This window comes from Mesoplodon bidens (genome assembly GCF_964165515.1).
Source record: "Mesoplodon bidens genome assembly, chromosome: 5".
Classification (NCBI taxonomy): Eukaryota; Metazoa; Chordata; class Mammalia; order Artiodactyla; family Ziphiidae; genus Mesoplodon; species Mesoplodon bidens.
The window spans coordinates 59,040,991-59,060,050 of record NC_138161.1 but is presented as its reverse complement, the minus strand read 5'-3'; the positions used below and the strand labels follow the sequence as shown (position 1 = coordinate 59,060,050).

General features: G+C 38.3%; 1 protein-coding gene across 19 annotated transcripts in view; it reads right to left on the bottom strand.

Annotated features, from left to right (window-relative positions):
- PHLDB2 (pleckstrin homology like domain family B member 2) overlaps positions 1 to 19,060 on the bottom strand; it is a 130,749-nt gene that overhangs the window by 91,387 nt on the left and 20,302 nt on the right. For all 19 annotated transcript variants that reach the window (XM_081234071.1, XM_081234072.1, XM_081234073.1 and 16 more), the window contains one exon: positions 13,329 to 14,677. In XM_081234071.1, coding sequence (XP_081090197.1) covers positions 13,329 to 14,663 — 1,335 coding nt within the window. In that variant the 5' untranslated portion in view covers positions 14,664 to 14,677. The remainder of the gene's footprint in view (positions 1 to 13,328; positions 14,678 to 19,060) is intronic.

The window sequence follows — 19,060 nt, the reverse complement described above, 5'->3', positions numbered from 1 at the left end:
TATATAACTCCTTAGATATGCTCAATTATACTTTTAGTTAATTTTAGAAACATTAGGCCTATTGTCTACTCAAAAGTACACAAGCCTTGGTTTTGTATGATTCTGGAGAGCACCAGTTCTTACAAAGAATGTTACAAATTTTTCAGCATAAAGAAAAATAACTCATTTTCATCTTTTTATTTTTAATTGAAAAGTGGAAGAGAATTTTCTGTTTCTGGAAGTAAAACGAATGCATTTATGCTGAGATATTTGCATTCTTTTGTGGAGAGCTTCACTGTTACTGAGAACTAAGTATGTAAACTTAAGTTTGAGATGTCTGGGAACTAGGGGAGCAGCCTATGGCCACAGAATAAGGAAAGCCAGAATGAATATCATTCACTCTTTCTAAAAACATGTGTACAATGTTTCCCATACTCTACTCATCTGGCTACAAGGTGGATACACAGCAGTGAACAAGACAGGCATGGTCCCAGCCCTTTGCAACTTAAAATTCTTTAGTTGTAAAGCACTTTCAGAAACGTTATTAGAACAAAACATCTTCTAAATTGTAGAGAATCGCTGTCCCAGACATTTCACCTATTCACATAATAAATACCATGGAAGTATTATTACATGTCTTGAAAGTCAACCTCATCTCTGGGGTGGCAGAATATGTAAAAAGTTAGCAAACCTTATTCCATGGTGCCTCATGAGAGCTGGCATCATATTACAACTTTCTGGAGAAATGAACACCAAGTGTGACCCTACATAGTTCTAAACAGTGATAATACTGTTTATCAAGGTACCACAGATGACTGCCATCAGCCAGAAAGAAAATAATGGATTGCTACAACTCAATTTGTGGGAATCTATTGGTTCTCCACAATAGCACACAGATGCTTTTGGTGATGTAACCAAACAAATACTGAATACTCTTAATAGCAGTAGGGTTTGTTTTAAGTTTTTTATTTTCCCCTTTTCTTCCTAAAATGACTTTAACTGCCCTGGATCGTAAGATGAACTAGATGGGCATCACTACCTCTGTATTACTGGAAGGGAGGCAGGTATCAAATGAGATGAATAAAAGAATATCCTGTCTACTTTGTAATGATTTCTTTAGCCTTTCAAGCATCTAGTTTGTCAAAGGATCAGCATCCCAGCCCACTAGAGGTACCTTATCCATTCCCCTACTTGGAAAACAGCTCAGAACTGGGAAGTTTAAATGACCACTGGCCAGCCCAGAAGGACGTCACAAGGTCTATGAGCTGAAGTGCACACACTTCGTGCACACAGGACCCTCTTAAGACCTCACGTGCACCTAGTAACTCTTAGTTGGCAGTATTTTTAAACAAGTCTTGATATCTGGTTTCTAAAAATCATAAATTTAAAAAAGAAGGCTGGCTTAATGACAAAAGAAAAATTGGCAGCTTAGAGCAAGAAAGAAGAAAAATTATAAAAAAACAAAACAACTCAACTAGCACAACAGTTGGAAGCTATTTAATGTTGACTCACTGTGGATAGCTGTACCCCCTTAGTAGGCCCTTAGAGATTCATGATTAGGGTTCAGCCTTTTATACTCAATATAATTACCTTGAGTTTTCAAATAAAGATTGCACAAGTAAAAACATCCAAATGAAACACTGGGATAATCAAAACTCAAGCTAAAAAATAATACAGAAATTATGCTTAGTGAATCAACTTTACCCTGCTTGGTTTCCTCATTAATGAATTCAATAAATCTTTGGCATCTATTAATTCTATATTTGTCTAAGAGTTGGGTTTATTTTTTGAAAATTATGCTTTGACAAGTTGGAGGTCCCAGTGGACTCATCCTGTAGAGTCAATTAAACTGTACTGCTCATGAATAGCTCATGGGCTGGAAGCCCAGGCACAGCTTTTCTTGGCTCCTGGAGTAAACCCCATATGGCAGTAGAACTTTACCTTCACTGACTCGCTATCTTCTGAAATTTTTGTTTTCCTGCTCTGGGTTTCTGATTCGTGTCTACATTTGATCGGGATTTTGGATTGCACACAATCAATAGTTATCCGCATTGATGGTGCAATGACTGGGAATCTGCTTTTATGATCTGACCACTTGGTGGACTGTCAGGTAGAAGTGGAAGCTACCCTTGCTCTCATGAGAGGTCGCTGAGCATTTATTTGTCATCATTTCTCACTTGTTTGTTGTTTTTCTATTTGTGAACTCAAATCAGGACAATTTTTTTTTACCTAGTCTCTGTAACTGAGAAAAAAAAACACTGTGTGTGAGTGAAATATTTTCCTACTTCCTGAGGATAATAATACATTAAAATAAAGGACCTCTATTATGATTGGTTTATAGAGACTAATAAGCATTTAAATAAATCTAACATTCCCAAACTTCCAAAAAATAAAAAGGAAATTCTAAAAATTTAAATGTGTTCTCCTTTAGAAAAGACCTTCCTCTTCAAAACTGTTGATGTCAGAAGCAGTTTTCTTTGCCTTAGAAAACAAGTTTAGATGAATAAAGTAGATCCTTACACAAATTATCAAACACTGATTTGATAATTTGGCTTAAAAATAGCTATATGTCTTTGCCTTGTCTTATCAGTGTAAAGAATAATACAAGTTTAATTTCATCTTTAAAATAAGTTTGGATTAGTTTTATCATAAAGAGATTAGTTTCTCTGAACTTCTTTACTAGTTTACTGAAAAGATAAGCTAAGATTACTTCTATATGCAGTGTAAGATTAAGGAAAACATAAAATTTGTGTTCAACCAAACAATTATAACTATGACAAACCTTTTTATATCAATAGTAATTATGTTCTGTGATGTGTCAGCTTAAACACAGTTTACAATATCTTAAGTTAAGGGCTTCTGTCTGGAGTGTCTGATTGTTCCAGAAAGTGAAAGAAGACAGTGAAGAACAAAAATTGATGGAAATTAAAAAATTAAAAAATTACATATTTGGATGTCAGGGAGATCAAGATAGTGAAGAGGACACTGAGCTCATCTCCCCCCAGGAACACACCAAAAATACAGTTTTCTGCAGAAACTTTGCAGGCCAGAAGGGAGTGGCATGATATATTTAAAGTGCTAAAAGGGAAAAACCTAAGACCTAGGACACTCTACCCAGCAAGGTTATTATTCAGAAGTGAAGGAGAGATAAAGAACTTCTCAGACAAGCAAAAACTAAGAGTTCAGCAATACTAAAGTGACCCTAAAAGAAGTGTTAAAGGGTCTTCACTAAGAGGAAAAGAAAAGGCTATAATAAAAAGTTTACAGGAAAGAAAAAATCCCACAGATAAAAGCAAATATATAGTAAAGACTGTGGATCAACTACTTAAATAATCGAGCATGAAGATTAAAAGACAGAAATTGTAAAATCAACTATAACTACAATAAACAGTTATGGGATAGACATGAAGATGTAAAATATGACATCAAAAACCCAAAAGCAGGGGAGGGGAGTAAAAAACATAGATCTTTTAGAATGTGTTTGAGTTTAAATGACTATCAGTTTAGAACAAGTAGATATATTTATAGGTCAACATATGAACCCCATGGTTACCACAAATCAAAACCTACAATAGATAGACAAAAACTAAGGAGAAAGAAACACAAGCATACCACTGAAGAAAATCATCAAACCATAGGGGAACAAACTAAAAGAAGAGAAAAAAACAGAAGAACTACAATAACAACCAGTAAACAAGTAACAAAATGGCAAGAAGTACACACTTATCAGTAGTCACTTTAGGGCTTCCCTGGTGGCGCAGTGGTTGAGAGTCCGTCTGCCGATGCAGGGGACACAGGTTCGTGCCTAGGTCTGGGAAAATCCCACATGCTGCGGAGCGGCTGGGCCCGTGAGCCATGGCCGCTGAGCCTGTGCGTCCGGAGCCTGTGCTGCGCAACGGGAGAGGCCACAACAGTGAGAGGCCCATGTACCGCAAAAACAAAAACAAAAAAGTCACTTTAAATGTCAATGAACTAGATGCTCCAATCAAAAGACATAGGATGATGGGCTTCCCTGGTGGCACAGTGGTTGAGAGTCCGCCTGCAGATGCAGGGGACACAGTTTCATGCCCCGGTCCGGGAAGATCCCACATGCCGTGGAGCAGCTGGGCCCGTGAGCCATGGCCGCTGAGCCTGCGTGCCCAGAGCCTGTGCTCTGCAACGGGAGAGGCCACAACAGTGAGAGGCCTGCGTACTGCAAAAAAAAAAAAAAAAAAGACATAGGATGCCTGATTGGATAAAAAAAAAACAAGACCAATCTATATGCTGCCTACAAGAGACTCACTTCAGAGCTAAAAACACACACAGACTGAAAGTGAGGGGATGGAAAAAGATAGTTCATGAAAATGGAAATGTAAGAAAGCTAGGGTAGTAATACTCATATCAGACAAAGTAGACTTTAAAACAAAGTCTATATCTAAAGACAAAGAAGGGCATTATATGATGATAAAGGGATCAATACGAGAAGAGGATATAACACTCATTAACATATTTAGGTGCTCCTGTATTAGTTAACATATACCTAATATACGAGCACCTGAATATATAAAGTAAATATTCACAGACATAAAGGGGGAAATTAACAATAATACAATAAAAGTAGAGGACTTTAACACCCCTCTTACATCAATTAACAGATCATCCAAACAGAAAATCAATGAGAAAACAATGGTCTTAAATGACATATAGACCAGTTGGATTTAACAGATATCTACAGGACATTCCGCTCAAAAACAGCAGAATACACATTTCTTTTCAAGTGCACGTGGAACATTCTCCAGGAAAGATCACATGCTAGGACACAAAACAAATCCCAACAAATTTGAGTCTAGAAATTATATCAAGCATCTTTTTCAACCACACGGTATGAAACTAAAAATCAGTTACAGGGAACAAAATGGGAAAAACACAAACATGTGGAGATTAAACAACATGCCACTAAAAAACCAATGGATCAATGAAGAAATCAAAGAGGAAACCAGAAAATACCCTGAGACAAATGAAAATAAATACACAGGGACTTCCCTGGTGGCACAGTGGTTAAGAATCTCCCTGCCAATGCAGGGGACATGGGTTCAATCCCTGGTCCATGAATATCCCACATGCCATGGAACAACTAAGCTCATGTGCCACAACTACTGAGACTGCGCTCTAGAGCCCAAGAGCCACAACTACTGAGCCCACATGCCATAACTACTGAAGCCCGTGCACCTAGAGCCCATGTTCTGCAACAAAAGAAGCCACCGTGATGAGAAGCCCACACACTGCAATGAAGAGTAGCCCCTGCTGACCACAACTAGAGAAAGCCCATGTGCAGCAACAAAGACCCAACACAGCCAAAAATAAATAAAATAATTAGGTAAAAAAAAAAACACAACTTTCCAAAACCTATGGGACACAGAAAAAGTGGTTGTAAGAGGGAAGTTTATAGCAATACAAGACTATCTCAAGAAATAAGAAAATCTCAAATAAACAACTTAAACTGCCATCTAAAGGAATTACAAAAGGAGGAACAAACAAAGCCTAAAGGCAGCAGAAGGAAGAAAATAATAAATATCAGAGAGGAAATAAATATAATAGAGATCAAAAAAATAGAAAAGATTCATGAAACCAAGAGCTGATTATTTAAAAGAGAAATAAAATTGATAAGCCTTTAGCCAGACTCATTAAAAAAAAAGAGAGGACACAAATAAAATAAGAAACAAAAGAGAAGAACCAATATCACAGAGATACAAAAAATCATTATAGAATACTATGAACAGTTATAAACCAACAAATTGGACAACCTAGAAGAAATGGATAAATTCCTAAAAACACACAATCTTCCAAGACGGAATAAGGAAGAAATAGATAATCTGAACAGACCAATCACTAGTGGTGAAATTGACTGAAGAATAAAAAAAACTCCCAGTAAACAAAAATCCAGGACCAGATGGCTTCACAGGGAATTCTAAAAGACATACAGGGCTTCCCTGGTGACGCAGTGGTTGAGAGTCCACCTGCCGATGCAGGGGACACGGGTTCATGCCGCGGTCCGGGAAGATTCCACATGCCATGGTGTGGCTAGGCCCATGAGCCATAGTTGCTGAGCCTGCGGGTCCGGAGCCTGTGCTCCACAATGGGAGAGGCCACAACAGTGAGCGGCCCGCATACCGCAAAAAAAAAAAAAAAAGACATATAAAGAAGAGCTAATACCTATCCTTCTCAAACTATTCCAAAAAATCGAAGAGATGGGAACACTCCCAAATAAATTCTATGAGGCCACCATTACCCTGGCACCAAAACCAGACAAAAAAGAAAGAAGGAAAGAAAATTACAGACCAAAATCTCTAATGAATAGAGGTGCAAAAATCCTCAATAGAATATTAGGAAAACAAATTCAACAATATATAAAAATGGATCATACACCATGATCAAGTAGGATTTATTCCAGGGATGCAAAGATAATTCAATATCCACAAATTAATGAATGCAATACATCACATTAACAAAAAGAAAGATAAAAATCACATAACCATTTCAATAGACACAGAAAAAGCATTTAACAAAATTCAACAACCATTCGTGATTAAAACTCTCATCAAAGTTGGCATACAGGGAACATATCTCAACATATTAAAGGCCATTTATGACAATCCGATAACTAACATCATTCTTAATGGTGAAAAGCTGAAAGCTTTTCCTCTACAACCAGGAACAAGGCAAGGATGCCCACTCTTGCCACTTCTATTTAACATGGTATTAGAAGTCCTATCCACAGCAATCAGATAAGAAAAGAAATAAAAGGCATCAAAATGGGAAAGGAAGAAGTAAAACTATCACTATTTGCAGATGACATGACACTATATATTCAAAACCCTAAAGTCTCCACAAAAAACTATTAGAACTAATAAAGGAATTCAGTAAAGTTGTAGGATACAAGATTAATATACAGAAATCTCTTGCTTTTCTATACACTAATGATGAACTGTCAGAAAGAGAAATCAAGAAAACAATCCTGTTTAAAATCACATCAGAAAGAATAAAATACCTGGGAATAAATTTAATCAACTAGGAGAAAGACCTATACTCTTAAAACTATAGGGCCTCCCTGGTGGCGCAGTGGTTGAGAGTCCGCCTGCCGATGCAGGGGATGCGGGTTCGTGCCCCGGTCTGGGAGGATCCCATATGCCGCGGAGCGGCTGGGCCCGTGAGCCATGGCCGCTGAGCCTGCGCGTCCGGAGCCTGTGCTCCGCAACGGGAGAGGCCACAACAGTGAGAGGCCCGCATACCGCAAAAAGAAAAAAAAAAAAAAAAAAAACTATAAAACACTGATGAAGTAAATTGATGATGATACAAAGAAATAGAAAGATTTCCTATGTTCATGAATCTGAAGAATTAACATTGTTAAAATGTCCATACTACCCAAAGCAATCTACAGATTTAATGTGATCCTTATCAAAATATCCAAGACATTTTTCACAGAATAAGAATGAATAATCCTAAAACTTATTTGTAACCACAAAAGACCCTGCATAGCCAAAGCAGTCTTGACAAAAATGAACAAAGCTGGAGGAATCACACTCCTTGATTTCAGACTATACTACAAAGCTATAGCAATCAAATAGTATGATGCTGGCACAAAAACATACACATAGATCAATGTAACAGAATAGAGAGCACAGAAACAAACCCATATACTTATGGTCAATTACTCTGTGACAAAGGAGGCAAGAATATACAATGGAAAAAAGACAGTCTCTTCAACAAGTGGTGCTGGGAAAACTGGACAACTACATGTGAAAGAATGAAATTAGAACATTCTCTAACACCATATACAAAAATAAACTCAAAATGGATTAAAGACTTAAATGTAAAACCAGAAACCATAAAACTCCTAGAAGAAAACATAGGCAGAACACTCTCTGACATAAGTTGTATCAGTATTTTTTTGGATCTTTCTCCTCACGCAAAGGAAACAAAAGCAAAAATAAACAAGTGGGACCTAATTAAACTTCACAGCTTTTGCAAAGCAAAGGAAACCACCAATAAAACAAAAAGACAGCCTACTGGATGGGAGAATATTTGCAAATGATATATTCAATAAGGGGTTAATATCAAAAATATATAAACAGCTCATACAACTCAATTTAAAAATAGGTGGAAGACCTGAAAAGACATTTTTCCAAAGAAGACATACAGATGGCAAATAGACACATGAAAAGATGCTCAACATTGCTAATCATCAGAAAAATGTAAGCCATAACCACAGTGAGATATCCCCTCACACCTGTCGGAATGGCTATCATCAAAAAGACCACAAATAACAAATGCTGGTGAGGATGTGGAGAAAAGGGAACCCTAGTAAACTGTTGGTGGGAATGTAAACTGGCAGAGCCACTATGGAAAACAGTGTGGAGATGCTTCAAAATACTAAAAATAGAACTACCATATGATCCAGCAATTCTACTTCTGGGTACATACCCAAAGAAAACAGAAATCAGTAATTTGAGAAGACATATGCACCCCAATGTTCATAGCAGCATTATTTACAATAGCCAAGATATGGAAGCAACCTAAGAGTTCATCAACATATGGATAAAGAAGATGTGGTATATACAGACAATGGAATATTACTCAGCCATAAAAAATAATGAAGTTTTCCCATTTGCAACAACATGGATGGACCTGGAGGATATTATACTTAATGAAATAAGTCAGCCACAGAAAGACAAATACTGTATGTTAGCACTTACATGTAGAATCTAAACAATAAAACAAATGAATAAACATAACAAAACAGAAAGAGACTCACAGATATAGAGAACAAACTGGTGATAACATGTGGGGAGAGGGATGAAGAGGCAATAGAAGGGTAGGGAATTAAGAGGTACAAACTACTATGTATGAAATAAATAAACTATAAGGACATACGGTACAGTATAGGGAATACAGCCAATATCTTTTTTTTTTTTTTTGCTGTACATGGGCCTCTCACTGTTGTGGTCTCTCCCATTGAGGAGCACAGGCTCTGGGCATGCAGGCTTAGCGGCCATGGCTCACGGGCCCAGCTGCTTCGTGGCATGTGGGATCTTCCCAGACCGGGGCACAAACCCCTGTTCCCTGCATCGGCAGGCAGACTCTCAACCACTGCACCATCAGGGAAGCCCCCAGCCAACATCTTATACTAACTTTAAGTGGAGTATAATCTATAAAAATGTTGAATCCCCATTTTGTACACCTGAAAGTTATACAATACTGTAAATAAACTGTACTTTAATAAAATAAAGTTACATTAAAAATTTTAGATTTGCAGAAAGGGAGCTTATTTGACTTACTTTATAATATCTGCGAATAGTTAATTCTGTAAAGATGTAATAAAATGTTAAAGCTTTGGCAAAGTTTGAACAACATTGATGAGTTTATTTATGAAGTAATTTTTTTATGAGAAGTATCCTATTAATGTAAAACTAAAATGCAATTATCTCTTATTGAAATTACTTACTTACTTATCTTGGAGAAATCAGCCTATGCTTACAAAAGACAGCAAAAGTTTATTTTATTTTTTTTTTTGTAATCTGCCCAGAGAGAAGAGTTTCAGTATCTCACAAAAGTAATCTTTTGTGCCTTGTCCTAACTGGGATATATACTTGCATATTTAAAATGACCCAAAACAGTTCCTCATCTGATTATTTTAAGATTTATTGTTTATAATAAATAACTTATTCTCACTTTATTAGGTAACCAAACTGCGAACATTCATTTTTCTCAGGCATCCACAATGCTATATTATTCAAATAACATAATCTCTGATTAATATTTGATTTCGCCTTCCCAAGATCAGACCCTAAATTCAGGAAAAAAGATACCTTCTACATTTGAACTGTCTTTAAGTTTTCCCAGAGGACTATTGGGCAATGACAAAGATTTTTTTTCTTAACCTTACAAAAAGAAGAATGCTAGAAATAATTAGGTTTATTTGTTAAGCCCCTTCTTGATAAATAGCTCAACACTATCAAGAAATGCATAGGAAGATCTGTCAAATCAAATGAGAAGCTCAGCCTTCCCTAGGCTAATTTTGTACAGGCAAAATATTATAACATAAAGTTCAGTGATTGCATACTTTACAGAAAGGCCCTGGATATATGTCAACATCCTCACTCTCTGTGATACGTTCTCACCCTCAGGGGAAACACTGATTAAATAAGACCAACATGGCTTCTTTGGTGGTGCAGTGGTTAAGAATCCGCCTGCCAATGCAAGGTACATGGGTTTGAGCCCTGGTCTGGGAAGATCCCACATGCCGTGGAGCAACTAAGCCCATGTGCCACATCTACTGAGCCTGCATGCCACAACTACTGAAACCTGCGTGCCTAGAGCCCATGCTCCACAAGAGAAGCCACCGCAATGAGAAGCCTGCGCACTGCAACGAAGAGTAGCCCCCTCTCGCCACAACTAGAGAAAGCCCGTGCACAGCAATGAAGACCCAACGCAGCCAAAAATAAATAAATAAAATAAATAAATTTATTTTAAAAAATAAGATCAACGTCTTATTGCCTAATAGAAGATTTAAATTCTCTTTCTTGCTGATACTGTTTGTTAAATTAACTGTAGATTAACCATAGCCACTTACTCTTACCCTCACCCGGTAGTCCACGATTTCCTCTCATGCTTTCCTAAAGACTCTGCTTAAGTTATAGGTGAGGATGTGCCTTTAACAAAGAAAGACAGTCTTAGAGCCTCGCGGACAGAACTTTACCAGATACTCTTCACTCTTGATATTTCAAAGAATGGACTTAGGGTCAGAGGCTGACAGAAGAGCTGACATTACACAGACAAGTATGAGATAGTACTAGAGGCTAAATCAGATTTTCAGGACTTCTTTTAGTTCAGAAATAGATAACGTCATGAAATCAAATTAATGACCCAAGGTTAGAGGAATAAGAATTAATTACATAGAACAGATTGAACTGAAACTGGAAATCTAATTTCTAAATGTGGACATGAGTTTTGGAAAATTACTGGCATTATCTTAATGTTCTGTTTTCTGATGGGGAAAACCCTTTTAGCATTCATGCTGATCTATCTCTAACCATCAGTTTAGTTGACTCCGATGTTGCAAACTGAATGAAACATTCTTTTAATGTTAGTTTGTTCTCCTTGGTCCTTCAGATTCAGGAAGAAACATTTTTTTCTGAGACTTTTTCATGGCAATAACATTATTTGCATGGGCTCAGTAAGAATCTGTCCTCCCTTTTACTGGAATATAATCAGACAAATAGATAATACAACAGAGGCCAAATGTAGAGTGCCTTACTTAAAAATTAGCCACACTTCATCAGATATGACAAGCTCCTTATTAAGGAGAAAGGGTTATAACTTCATATCTGAAGCTAATACCCAAAGCTTCTCCCGAGAAGTTGAACTAGGACCTGTTTGTGGCTTACAGGGCACCAACCTTATAGGCAGTAAAAAGGTCACTTGCTGGATAGCCAGGAACCTTAGCAGATTTGGGGAAACTAGAGGAAAGAAAAATTCACCAACTCTTATAAGTGCTAAAGACAAAACCAGTTTGGGACTTCCCTGGTGGCACAGTGGTTAAGAATCCTCCTACCAATGCAGGGGACACGGGTTCAAGCCCTGGTCCAGGAAGACCCCACATGCCGCAGGGCAACTAAGCCTGTGCGCCACAACTACTGAGCCCGTGCTCTAGAGGCTGCAAGCCACAACTACCGAGCCCAGGTTCTGGCCTAGAGCCCATGCTCAGCAACAAGAGAAGCCACCACAATGAGAAGCTTGTGCACCACATCAAAGAGTAGCCCCTCTCACTTCAACTAGAGAAAGACTGCGTGCAGCAAGAAAGACCCAACACAGCCGAAAATAAAAATAAGTAAATAAGTAAGAGGTTGGTTTCCTACCCTTAGAACAGAAGAGTAAATAAAAGCATTTAATGAAGACCTCTGGAATGATGAAGCCATTGAAATGCTCTCCTAGGTAACTTAATAAATCATAGAAGTTGATTCTCTGGCTTTATCAATGACAGTTGTTCAGTACAGTATAGCACTAGATTTGCTATCTATATACAAGAAGGCTTTTATATGCTAATTAAAAGTTTTTCTAGCTTATGTCAATGAATTAGGCCCAAATACAATGCCTTTTGTAATCATGAAAAATCTTTCGAGATTATTTATGATAACAAAGGAACTGCCATACTGGAGCACCATCTAACATACCCACCCACAGAATACCAAATTCTCTAGGGGTATACACATTTGTTTTCATTCACTATTAGTGATTAGGATATTTGGAAACTCTGTAAGGATAGACATTAACTTATCAAAAACTGTGAGTGGTGTGAATAATTATTTTTCTAAAATTTCAAGCAAATTCTGTCCTGTATAGATGCAAAAATTTTTGTTCATTATAATCCAGAAGTTACAATTTTATTGTCCTGTAGGGCATTAACTAGTTTTGTATGTGATTCAGAAATCTTATTCCAGCATACATACTTATTCCAGTATCAAAAGTAACTAAAATACTTTTGATACTCCTATACTTTTGTAAATCAGCTTTACCATCCTGCAGCTTCCCACATTAAGGAAATCATTAATCATTAATGAATCAAAATAATCTTACAGGTATTCACCCTAAAAAATTATGCTTAAAAGAAAATAGAAAAATGCAGCAGTTTGTTCTCATTCATTAGTGGGACTCTCCTGTTTCCTCTTTTCTTATTATTTTCAATATTTTTTACAGTAATCATAAATCCATAGAAAAAGACAACTCAGTAATTTTTTTTGAGCATGTGTAGTTTGGAGTCACTATTTGTATTAAGACATGGCTGAAGGGAGTATGGTGTGTGTGTGTGTGTGGGTGGGTCTATTTACAGTGGAGAAAAAAGGCTGAGCACCATTGGGGCAACCTTTCAACTTTACAGACAACTTGCTATACAGAGAAACTTACTGCCTAATTTCCAATGAGTTGTCATTTCACTGATTATTACCATCATAGCATATACATACACATTTGATGACATAAATAATACAGTGTTTCTTCATAGTCTTAAGAGAGAAGTTTGTAAGACTTTTAAAGAAATTCAGCAAAATTCACAGCTATCTTTGTTAGATTTATCAAGAATATATACTTGTGAGACCTCTGTAGAGCAACTTAATATAACATTAGGCACATGTAGGCCTTCAAACTATCCATTTGTGACTAATAATAGTGATCTGGGAAGAGGAAGGTTAGCAGGAGGAAATCTAGGAAGGGACCAGTGGCTGGTGCACATGGAAATTCTACACATATATCCTTGGGCTTTGTCTCCAAGAAGTTATTCAATGAAACAGTGAGGTCAAGTCAGATGAGAAGATTACCAATCGCTCCATCTCCTGCTCCCTGAGTCTCTCCTCCCTCTGCCGTCGGTGATAATCCATCAGGTCGTCTCGTCCTGAAATGGAGCTAATGCTGCTTTTCCGTTCCCGAAGGACAGGCTGGGGGGTTCCTGAGGCCTGTCTGAGGCTGTCCGGATCTGCATCATCAAACTCAGCAGACCCACACGAGAAGTTCCTCCTGGCCGCAAACGCTCGGTCAAGCTCTCCGGGAGGGAATGAATGACCTGGGCTGGTCCCCAAGTAGGAAGCCCTATCAAGGTCATCAGAGGTACAGGAGGAGGTGGAGGCCAGAAGCATCTTCCGAGCCACTCGAGGACTGGCAGGGACGCTGAGGGTGGAACTCACATAAGGATTGCCCTCAGAGGCAGAGGTTTTATAGGGTAAAGCTCCTGAGCTCAAAGAAGAAAAATTCAGGTAATTGTCATTGTCTGTGATGCTATGAGGTAGATCCTTTTCCCCCAGTTTCGTTCGTTTGTAATTGCCCAGAGAGCTTCTTGGAGGCAAACTGAGAGGTGCCAGCTGATTCTCTGTGGCTCTGTGCAGCCTGGGGAGAGATCGGCTATAGGCGCCCATGTGACTCAGGCTGCTGCTCGAGTACTTCCTAATTCTTAAACTGATGTTTTCAGATGCCAGATCCTTGTGTCTGGTCAACTTGGGCTGAAGTGTCAGGTTGTCCTGGATGCTTATTTTCCTGGCTTGCTTTGGGCTTGAAGGCATGCTGGCTGCCCCTGACCTACCAATGGGCAAGGAGCCAGTATCACTCAGGGAACTTCCATTCCACATGGTCAGGAGTGAGCCAGATGCTTTTCGGCCTTCCAGCCCTCCAAGAAAGTAGACATTGTCATGGGATTTATTCCTTGAGCTATATTTGGAATAGGGAGGCTTCTCTGAAAGCCTCAAGGACCTTTCAGTGTCCCGGCCTGTAAAATGATCAAAGTCTGCTCTCCCAAGTGGATATCCACTAAGGGAGGGTGAAGTGCTGCGTAAAGGGGTGGGAGGTTTCACGGAAATATTTTTGTCATTTCCGTCGCAAGAGAACTGCTTGGTTCCCTGGATTTTGGCCAAGGAGGGGCTACTTCTGACACTGGTTCCCAAAGGAGAAGGGCTTCTTTTAGCAGGCACAGGTTGTGAGAGGGTTAAATAGGAACCAGAATAGTCTCCATTGGTTTTAAATCTCAGACTGGAAGAATATTTCTTCGGGCTCAGGCTCTCCATCATGTTTTGGGAATCGTTTTCGAGAGAATTCGCCACAAAGCCTGCCTCTAAGCTACCATTCTGTAAATCCAGCTGCTTTTGCATGTGGCTCTGCTCTGCCATAATCTTGTTGGAATCTGTAAAGGAAAAAAAAAAGAGAAAGCTTTACTTAACAAAGAAGATTTAAAAAGACTAACCACATTTTTCAGCCTACATCAGTACAAATAGGTTTGCAGTCCAATCTGTTGTAATTAAAAAACACAAACGCTGTTTTAGTAATAAACTAGGAAAGCTGTCCTGCAAAATAAAGATGAATAAAGACCACTGATCTGGGATGTTTCTTGTACAAAAGAAAAATAACTCAAGAGGACATCAATGAAATTTGAGAGGAACAAATCCCTAAGCAAGTACAAGTGCAAGATGAGGTTGGTACCTAAAAAAGACAATGTCCCTTTAGTTTTCTAGTCCCTGGAGGACCACCTGCTTCCTGAGTACCTAGCAAAAACGCAAAGGGATGCTGCAATGGGCCTTCCTTTAGATGTCTCTGCAAGAATCATTAACCGCTCAGAAGTTAAGTCCTGAGGAAACTAAATTCACATTCTGGCAGAGAAAGAAAATTTTGTGTTAGACACTGATCAATAACATGAGGGTTAGAAGATGATTCTTTAAAGGGGGACTATGAGAGTTACCTTCTCAACAAAAAGACTTAATAAAGCTCCCGCATCCATCAGAGAAAGGTAGGTAATAGTAGACGAAGGAGTGTTCCCCATATTCCTGCCATATCAGGGTCAGGGTGGAGTATTTAAAAACCTAAAACTGATGTATCCTTCAAGTTCCCAGGCATCCCAGAGGCACCATGATCATCCTTGATCTAACTCTCTCCTCTCATGGAAACACCTTTCTCCTTTTGCACCCATCCAAACCCACCCATTCTTCCAGGATCAGATTAGGATTCTATTTTCCACAATGAAAAGAAAATTTTTTTAATGGATGTACCCATAAGAATATGTTTCGGACCCTAGTTTGAACAATATTAACTTAAGAAACTGCAGTTTTAGTCTATGAAAATGTCTTTTTAATCACAAATTATCACTGTAAATGTGAAGCCTTATATTTCAAACTGATAAAAATATTTTCTTTAAGTTATCATCAAAGTGAAAGCACAATTTAAACATAAATTTGAACTCAGGTACTGCTAAAACAGTCCTCCAACTCCTTAGGCACCTCAAACACTGGTTACTGCATCTCTGCACTATATATAAACAGTATTACTTATGGTTAGTAATCAATATCATAATGTGTGACCAAGACACAAGTTTAAGGCAGAGAGTTTTCTAGTATTTCTATCGTATCTCCAGCCCCTCCTGACTCCCATCGCCCCACAGGTGAGACCTCAATGAACGCAAGTTTTCAATGTCCATCACAGCCTTCCCCACTCCCTCCCAGCCACAGATGGAGGACCTTCACCTTGCTTGGTCAGCCTCAGAGATTTCCTGGGCAAATGCAGCCAGCCCAATAAGGAACTGCTTCTTACCCAGAGAGTGGGGCAAAGAAACAGTTTGGCTGCTTAAATCCTAGAGATGGGCTGAGTCCTCATACCCCTCAAAGCTGCAGCTTCCCACAGGAAGCTCTGCCTTGGGTACCTTATCCTCCAACCCAAAGCCCTACCCTGATGGATAAAAGCATGATTGTCTTTTGAAGTGGACCTCAAAAAAATTTTTGAGATTCTCCTTTAGAATTGCCTCCCAGCTGGGATCTGGCCCTGCCATCTGGCCCTTGCCAGGTCTTTCATTCCTCGGGGACAGTGCGATCTCTGCATCCAAGACAAATGTCCCTCTCAGCAATTGTCTACCACTACCATTTCTGACCTCGAAAGCAACACCAGTCTGGTTTGAGCTATATCTCACCATGCCCCCTTGGAAAACTGAAACCACGATGACCTCTAGTCTTGGGTCCTTCTATTCCCAACTACCTTTATCACATGTTGGTTTGCTATGTTGAAATTCTAGCAAACCTTGGTCAATTCCCTCAAGTTAAATATTTTTGAATTGAGGAGACAAGGAAGTAGGTGGATCCTGAGAACATTACCATGTTATTTATTAAAGGGGAAATAACACTTTAATTGCCCCCAAAATAGGGAGAAAATCAAAAGCTATAGGCTATCATATGAGTGAATATTAAACCATTTAAAATCTCATTTCAAGGTATGTTTATAGCATTAAAAATACATTAATATAATGTTAAGTAAATTTTAAAAACCACACATATAATGAGTGCAGTCTTATATATACACCCACATATACACATGGATTACACACAGATGTTCAAGCCGAAATCTGGGGAATCATCACTGATCTCCTCTATCACTATATCCTCTATCCTCACGGATTACACATAGATGTTCAAGCCGAAATCTGGGGAATCATCACTGATCTCCTCTATTACTATATCCTCTATCCTCTACCATCTCTATCACTTCCCTATTCCCTCCTTCCTCATTTTATCCATCAACAAATCCTATCAATATTGTTCTTAATCCATAGTCTTAATCTGATCATTTCTTGATGTTTCCACTGTTATCCCCCATTACAAGCCAATATCTTCTCTTCCCTTGTCCACATGCTTATTCTATAATAAGAACAATGGAATAAAAGAAATCACACCAGTGATTTTTAATTCACCTTTCTCAAACTAGTTTGTGTTTTCCACATTTTATACAATGTGTTTGGGTTACCTTAACAAGGAAGAAAAAAATTAGTGTAAAATATTAGCATACAATCTGCAGCAATACTTCATTTTTAAGTGGATTAGACTCTCATTTTTCCTAAGCTCTTGCTCAATTTTTGATCCAGATAGTAACTCTTCCGAAAAAGGTTACTTTAAAGAATTTCTTCATCAGACTAAATATGTAAATATTTGAAGACTTCAACACTTTTTTCCAAATCTTCTAAATGACTCAGGCAAAAATGACAATTATGCAAATTTATCCATTCCATACTTTATGCATCTGAAAAACTGCAAAATCAAACATAACACCTTCCCTAAAATGAATAAAGTGAACAGAGTGGTTACAAAAAATGTCTCCAGATGTTTGCTGAATATGGCTTAGATAATATATTTAGTATGCTCATTTTTTTAATGTAGTTATTAGATTATTTCATTACTTGGAGTGATTCTGCTTATTATATAGAAAAAAATTAAAATCCTAACAGGTAGTTTTAGGTTCCTCGTTCATTAACTAGGTATTAAGTGCCTACCATGTATCAGACTTTGGCTTAATAGTAACTAGTGTTGCTCACTATTATTCCTGTTCTCTCCTTTCAGAAACAAAACAGTGCTGTTCTTCCTCATTCCCATGACATTAGGTGTGGCTATGTCCCATGCTTTGATCAATGAAATAGGAGAGAAAGTGACATGTCAGTTCCAAGCTGAAACATCAAGAGCTGGAGCATGATTCCATCCCCTGCTAAGATGACTCACTTGCATCCAGGTCTGTAGAGGCTTCCTTAGCCTACCTCCCTCAGTGAGGGCAATAGAGAGCAGGGTCTTTGCCGATCCAAGATTGTCTTAAGCCAGTGAGATTTGGGAGTTGTGTGTTATATGAAGGTGTTAATCTTCATTAAGTGCCTACTATAAACCAGGCTTTAAGCTAGGCCCTGGAAAATATGTGGTCAAAGATACCATTTCCTGCCTTCACATAGCTTACAGTCCAAAGGGGAAAACACACATATGAATAAATGCTATATGGTGTGATGCATGCATTAATAAATGATTGATTGACAGATCGGTAAAGGAGCATGGAGAGGGGCTAACCCAGTAAGACTGGTAGTCTGGGGAAGTTATCATAGAAAGAAATGACAATGGAGTTAAGTCCTATTGAAGAAAGGGAATCTGATGGGTATTATCCAATGGTAGCATAAAGCCACCTCCACACCTAAAATTTTGTGGTTTTAAAAATATAAACAAAATCTCAAGCTCATCTAAGGTCAGACTACTGGTACATCCAGCAAACATCCTGTCTCTGACAGAATTAATAACAAAAATTGTGTAGGAAAAAAGCAACAGTTATTTTCTATATTTAATAACTATGTATTTCTCCCTCATAGTTCTCTAAATCCTCTCCCATCTCCATCACCATGTAAGATATGCCCTCTGGGGTCCAAGTCTATGCCTATCTTAAGTGTGGTTTAAATTGGACAGCAATCCTCCAACCATTTAGGATATTTTAGATAAGGATACAAAGGGAAATCCATAAGTGAGATGTTAGAATAACAAGAAAAGAATTAAAGCCAGTTAGTGGGGAAGACTTTGGTTATAAAGTAGTGCGTACAAAATAGGAAACAGAGCTAAGATAATGCAGAGTTAGCCATCCAGAAAGCAAGGCAGAGCAGATGCTGTTAAATGGAAGTCAGAAGCTAAGCACTGAGCCCAAACTCAGCATTTTCAATATTTGCTCTAACGGTACAGAATTGAGGGTTTATGTCAAAAAGGATACTTAAAAGTTTAATTTTTGACTCAGC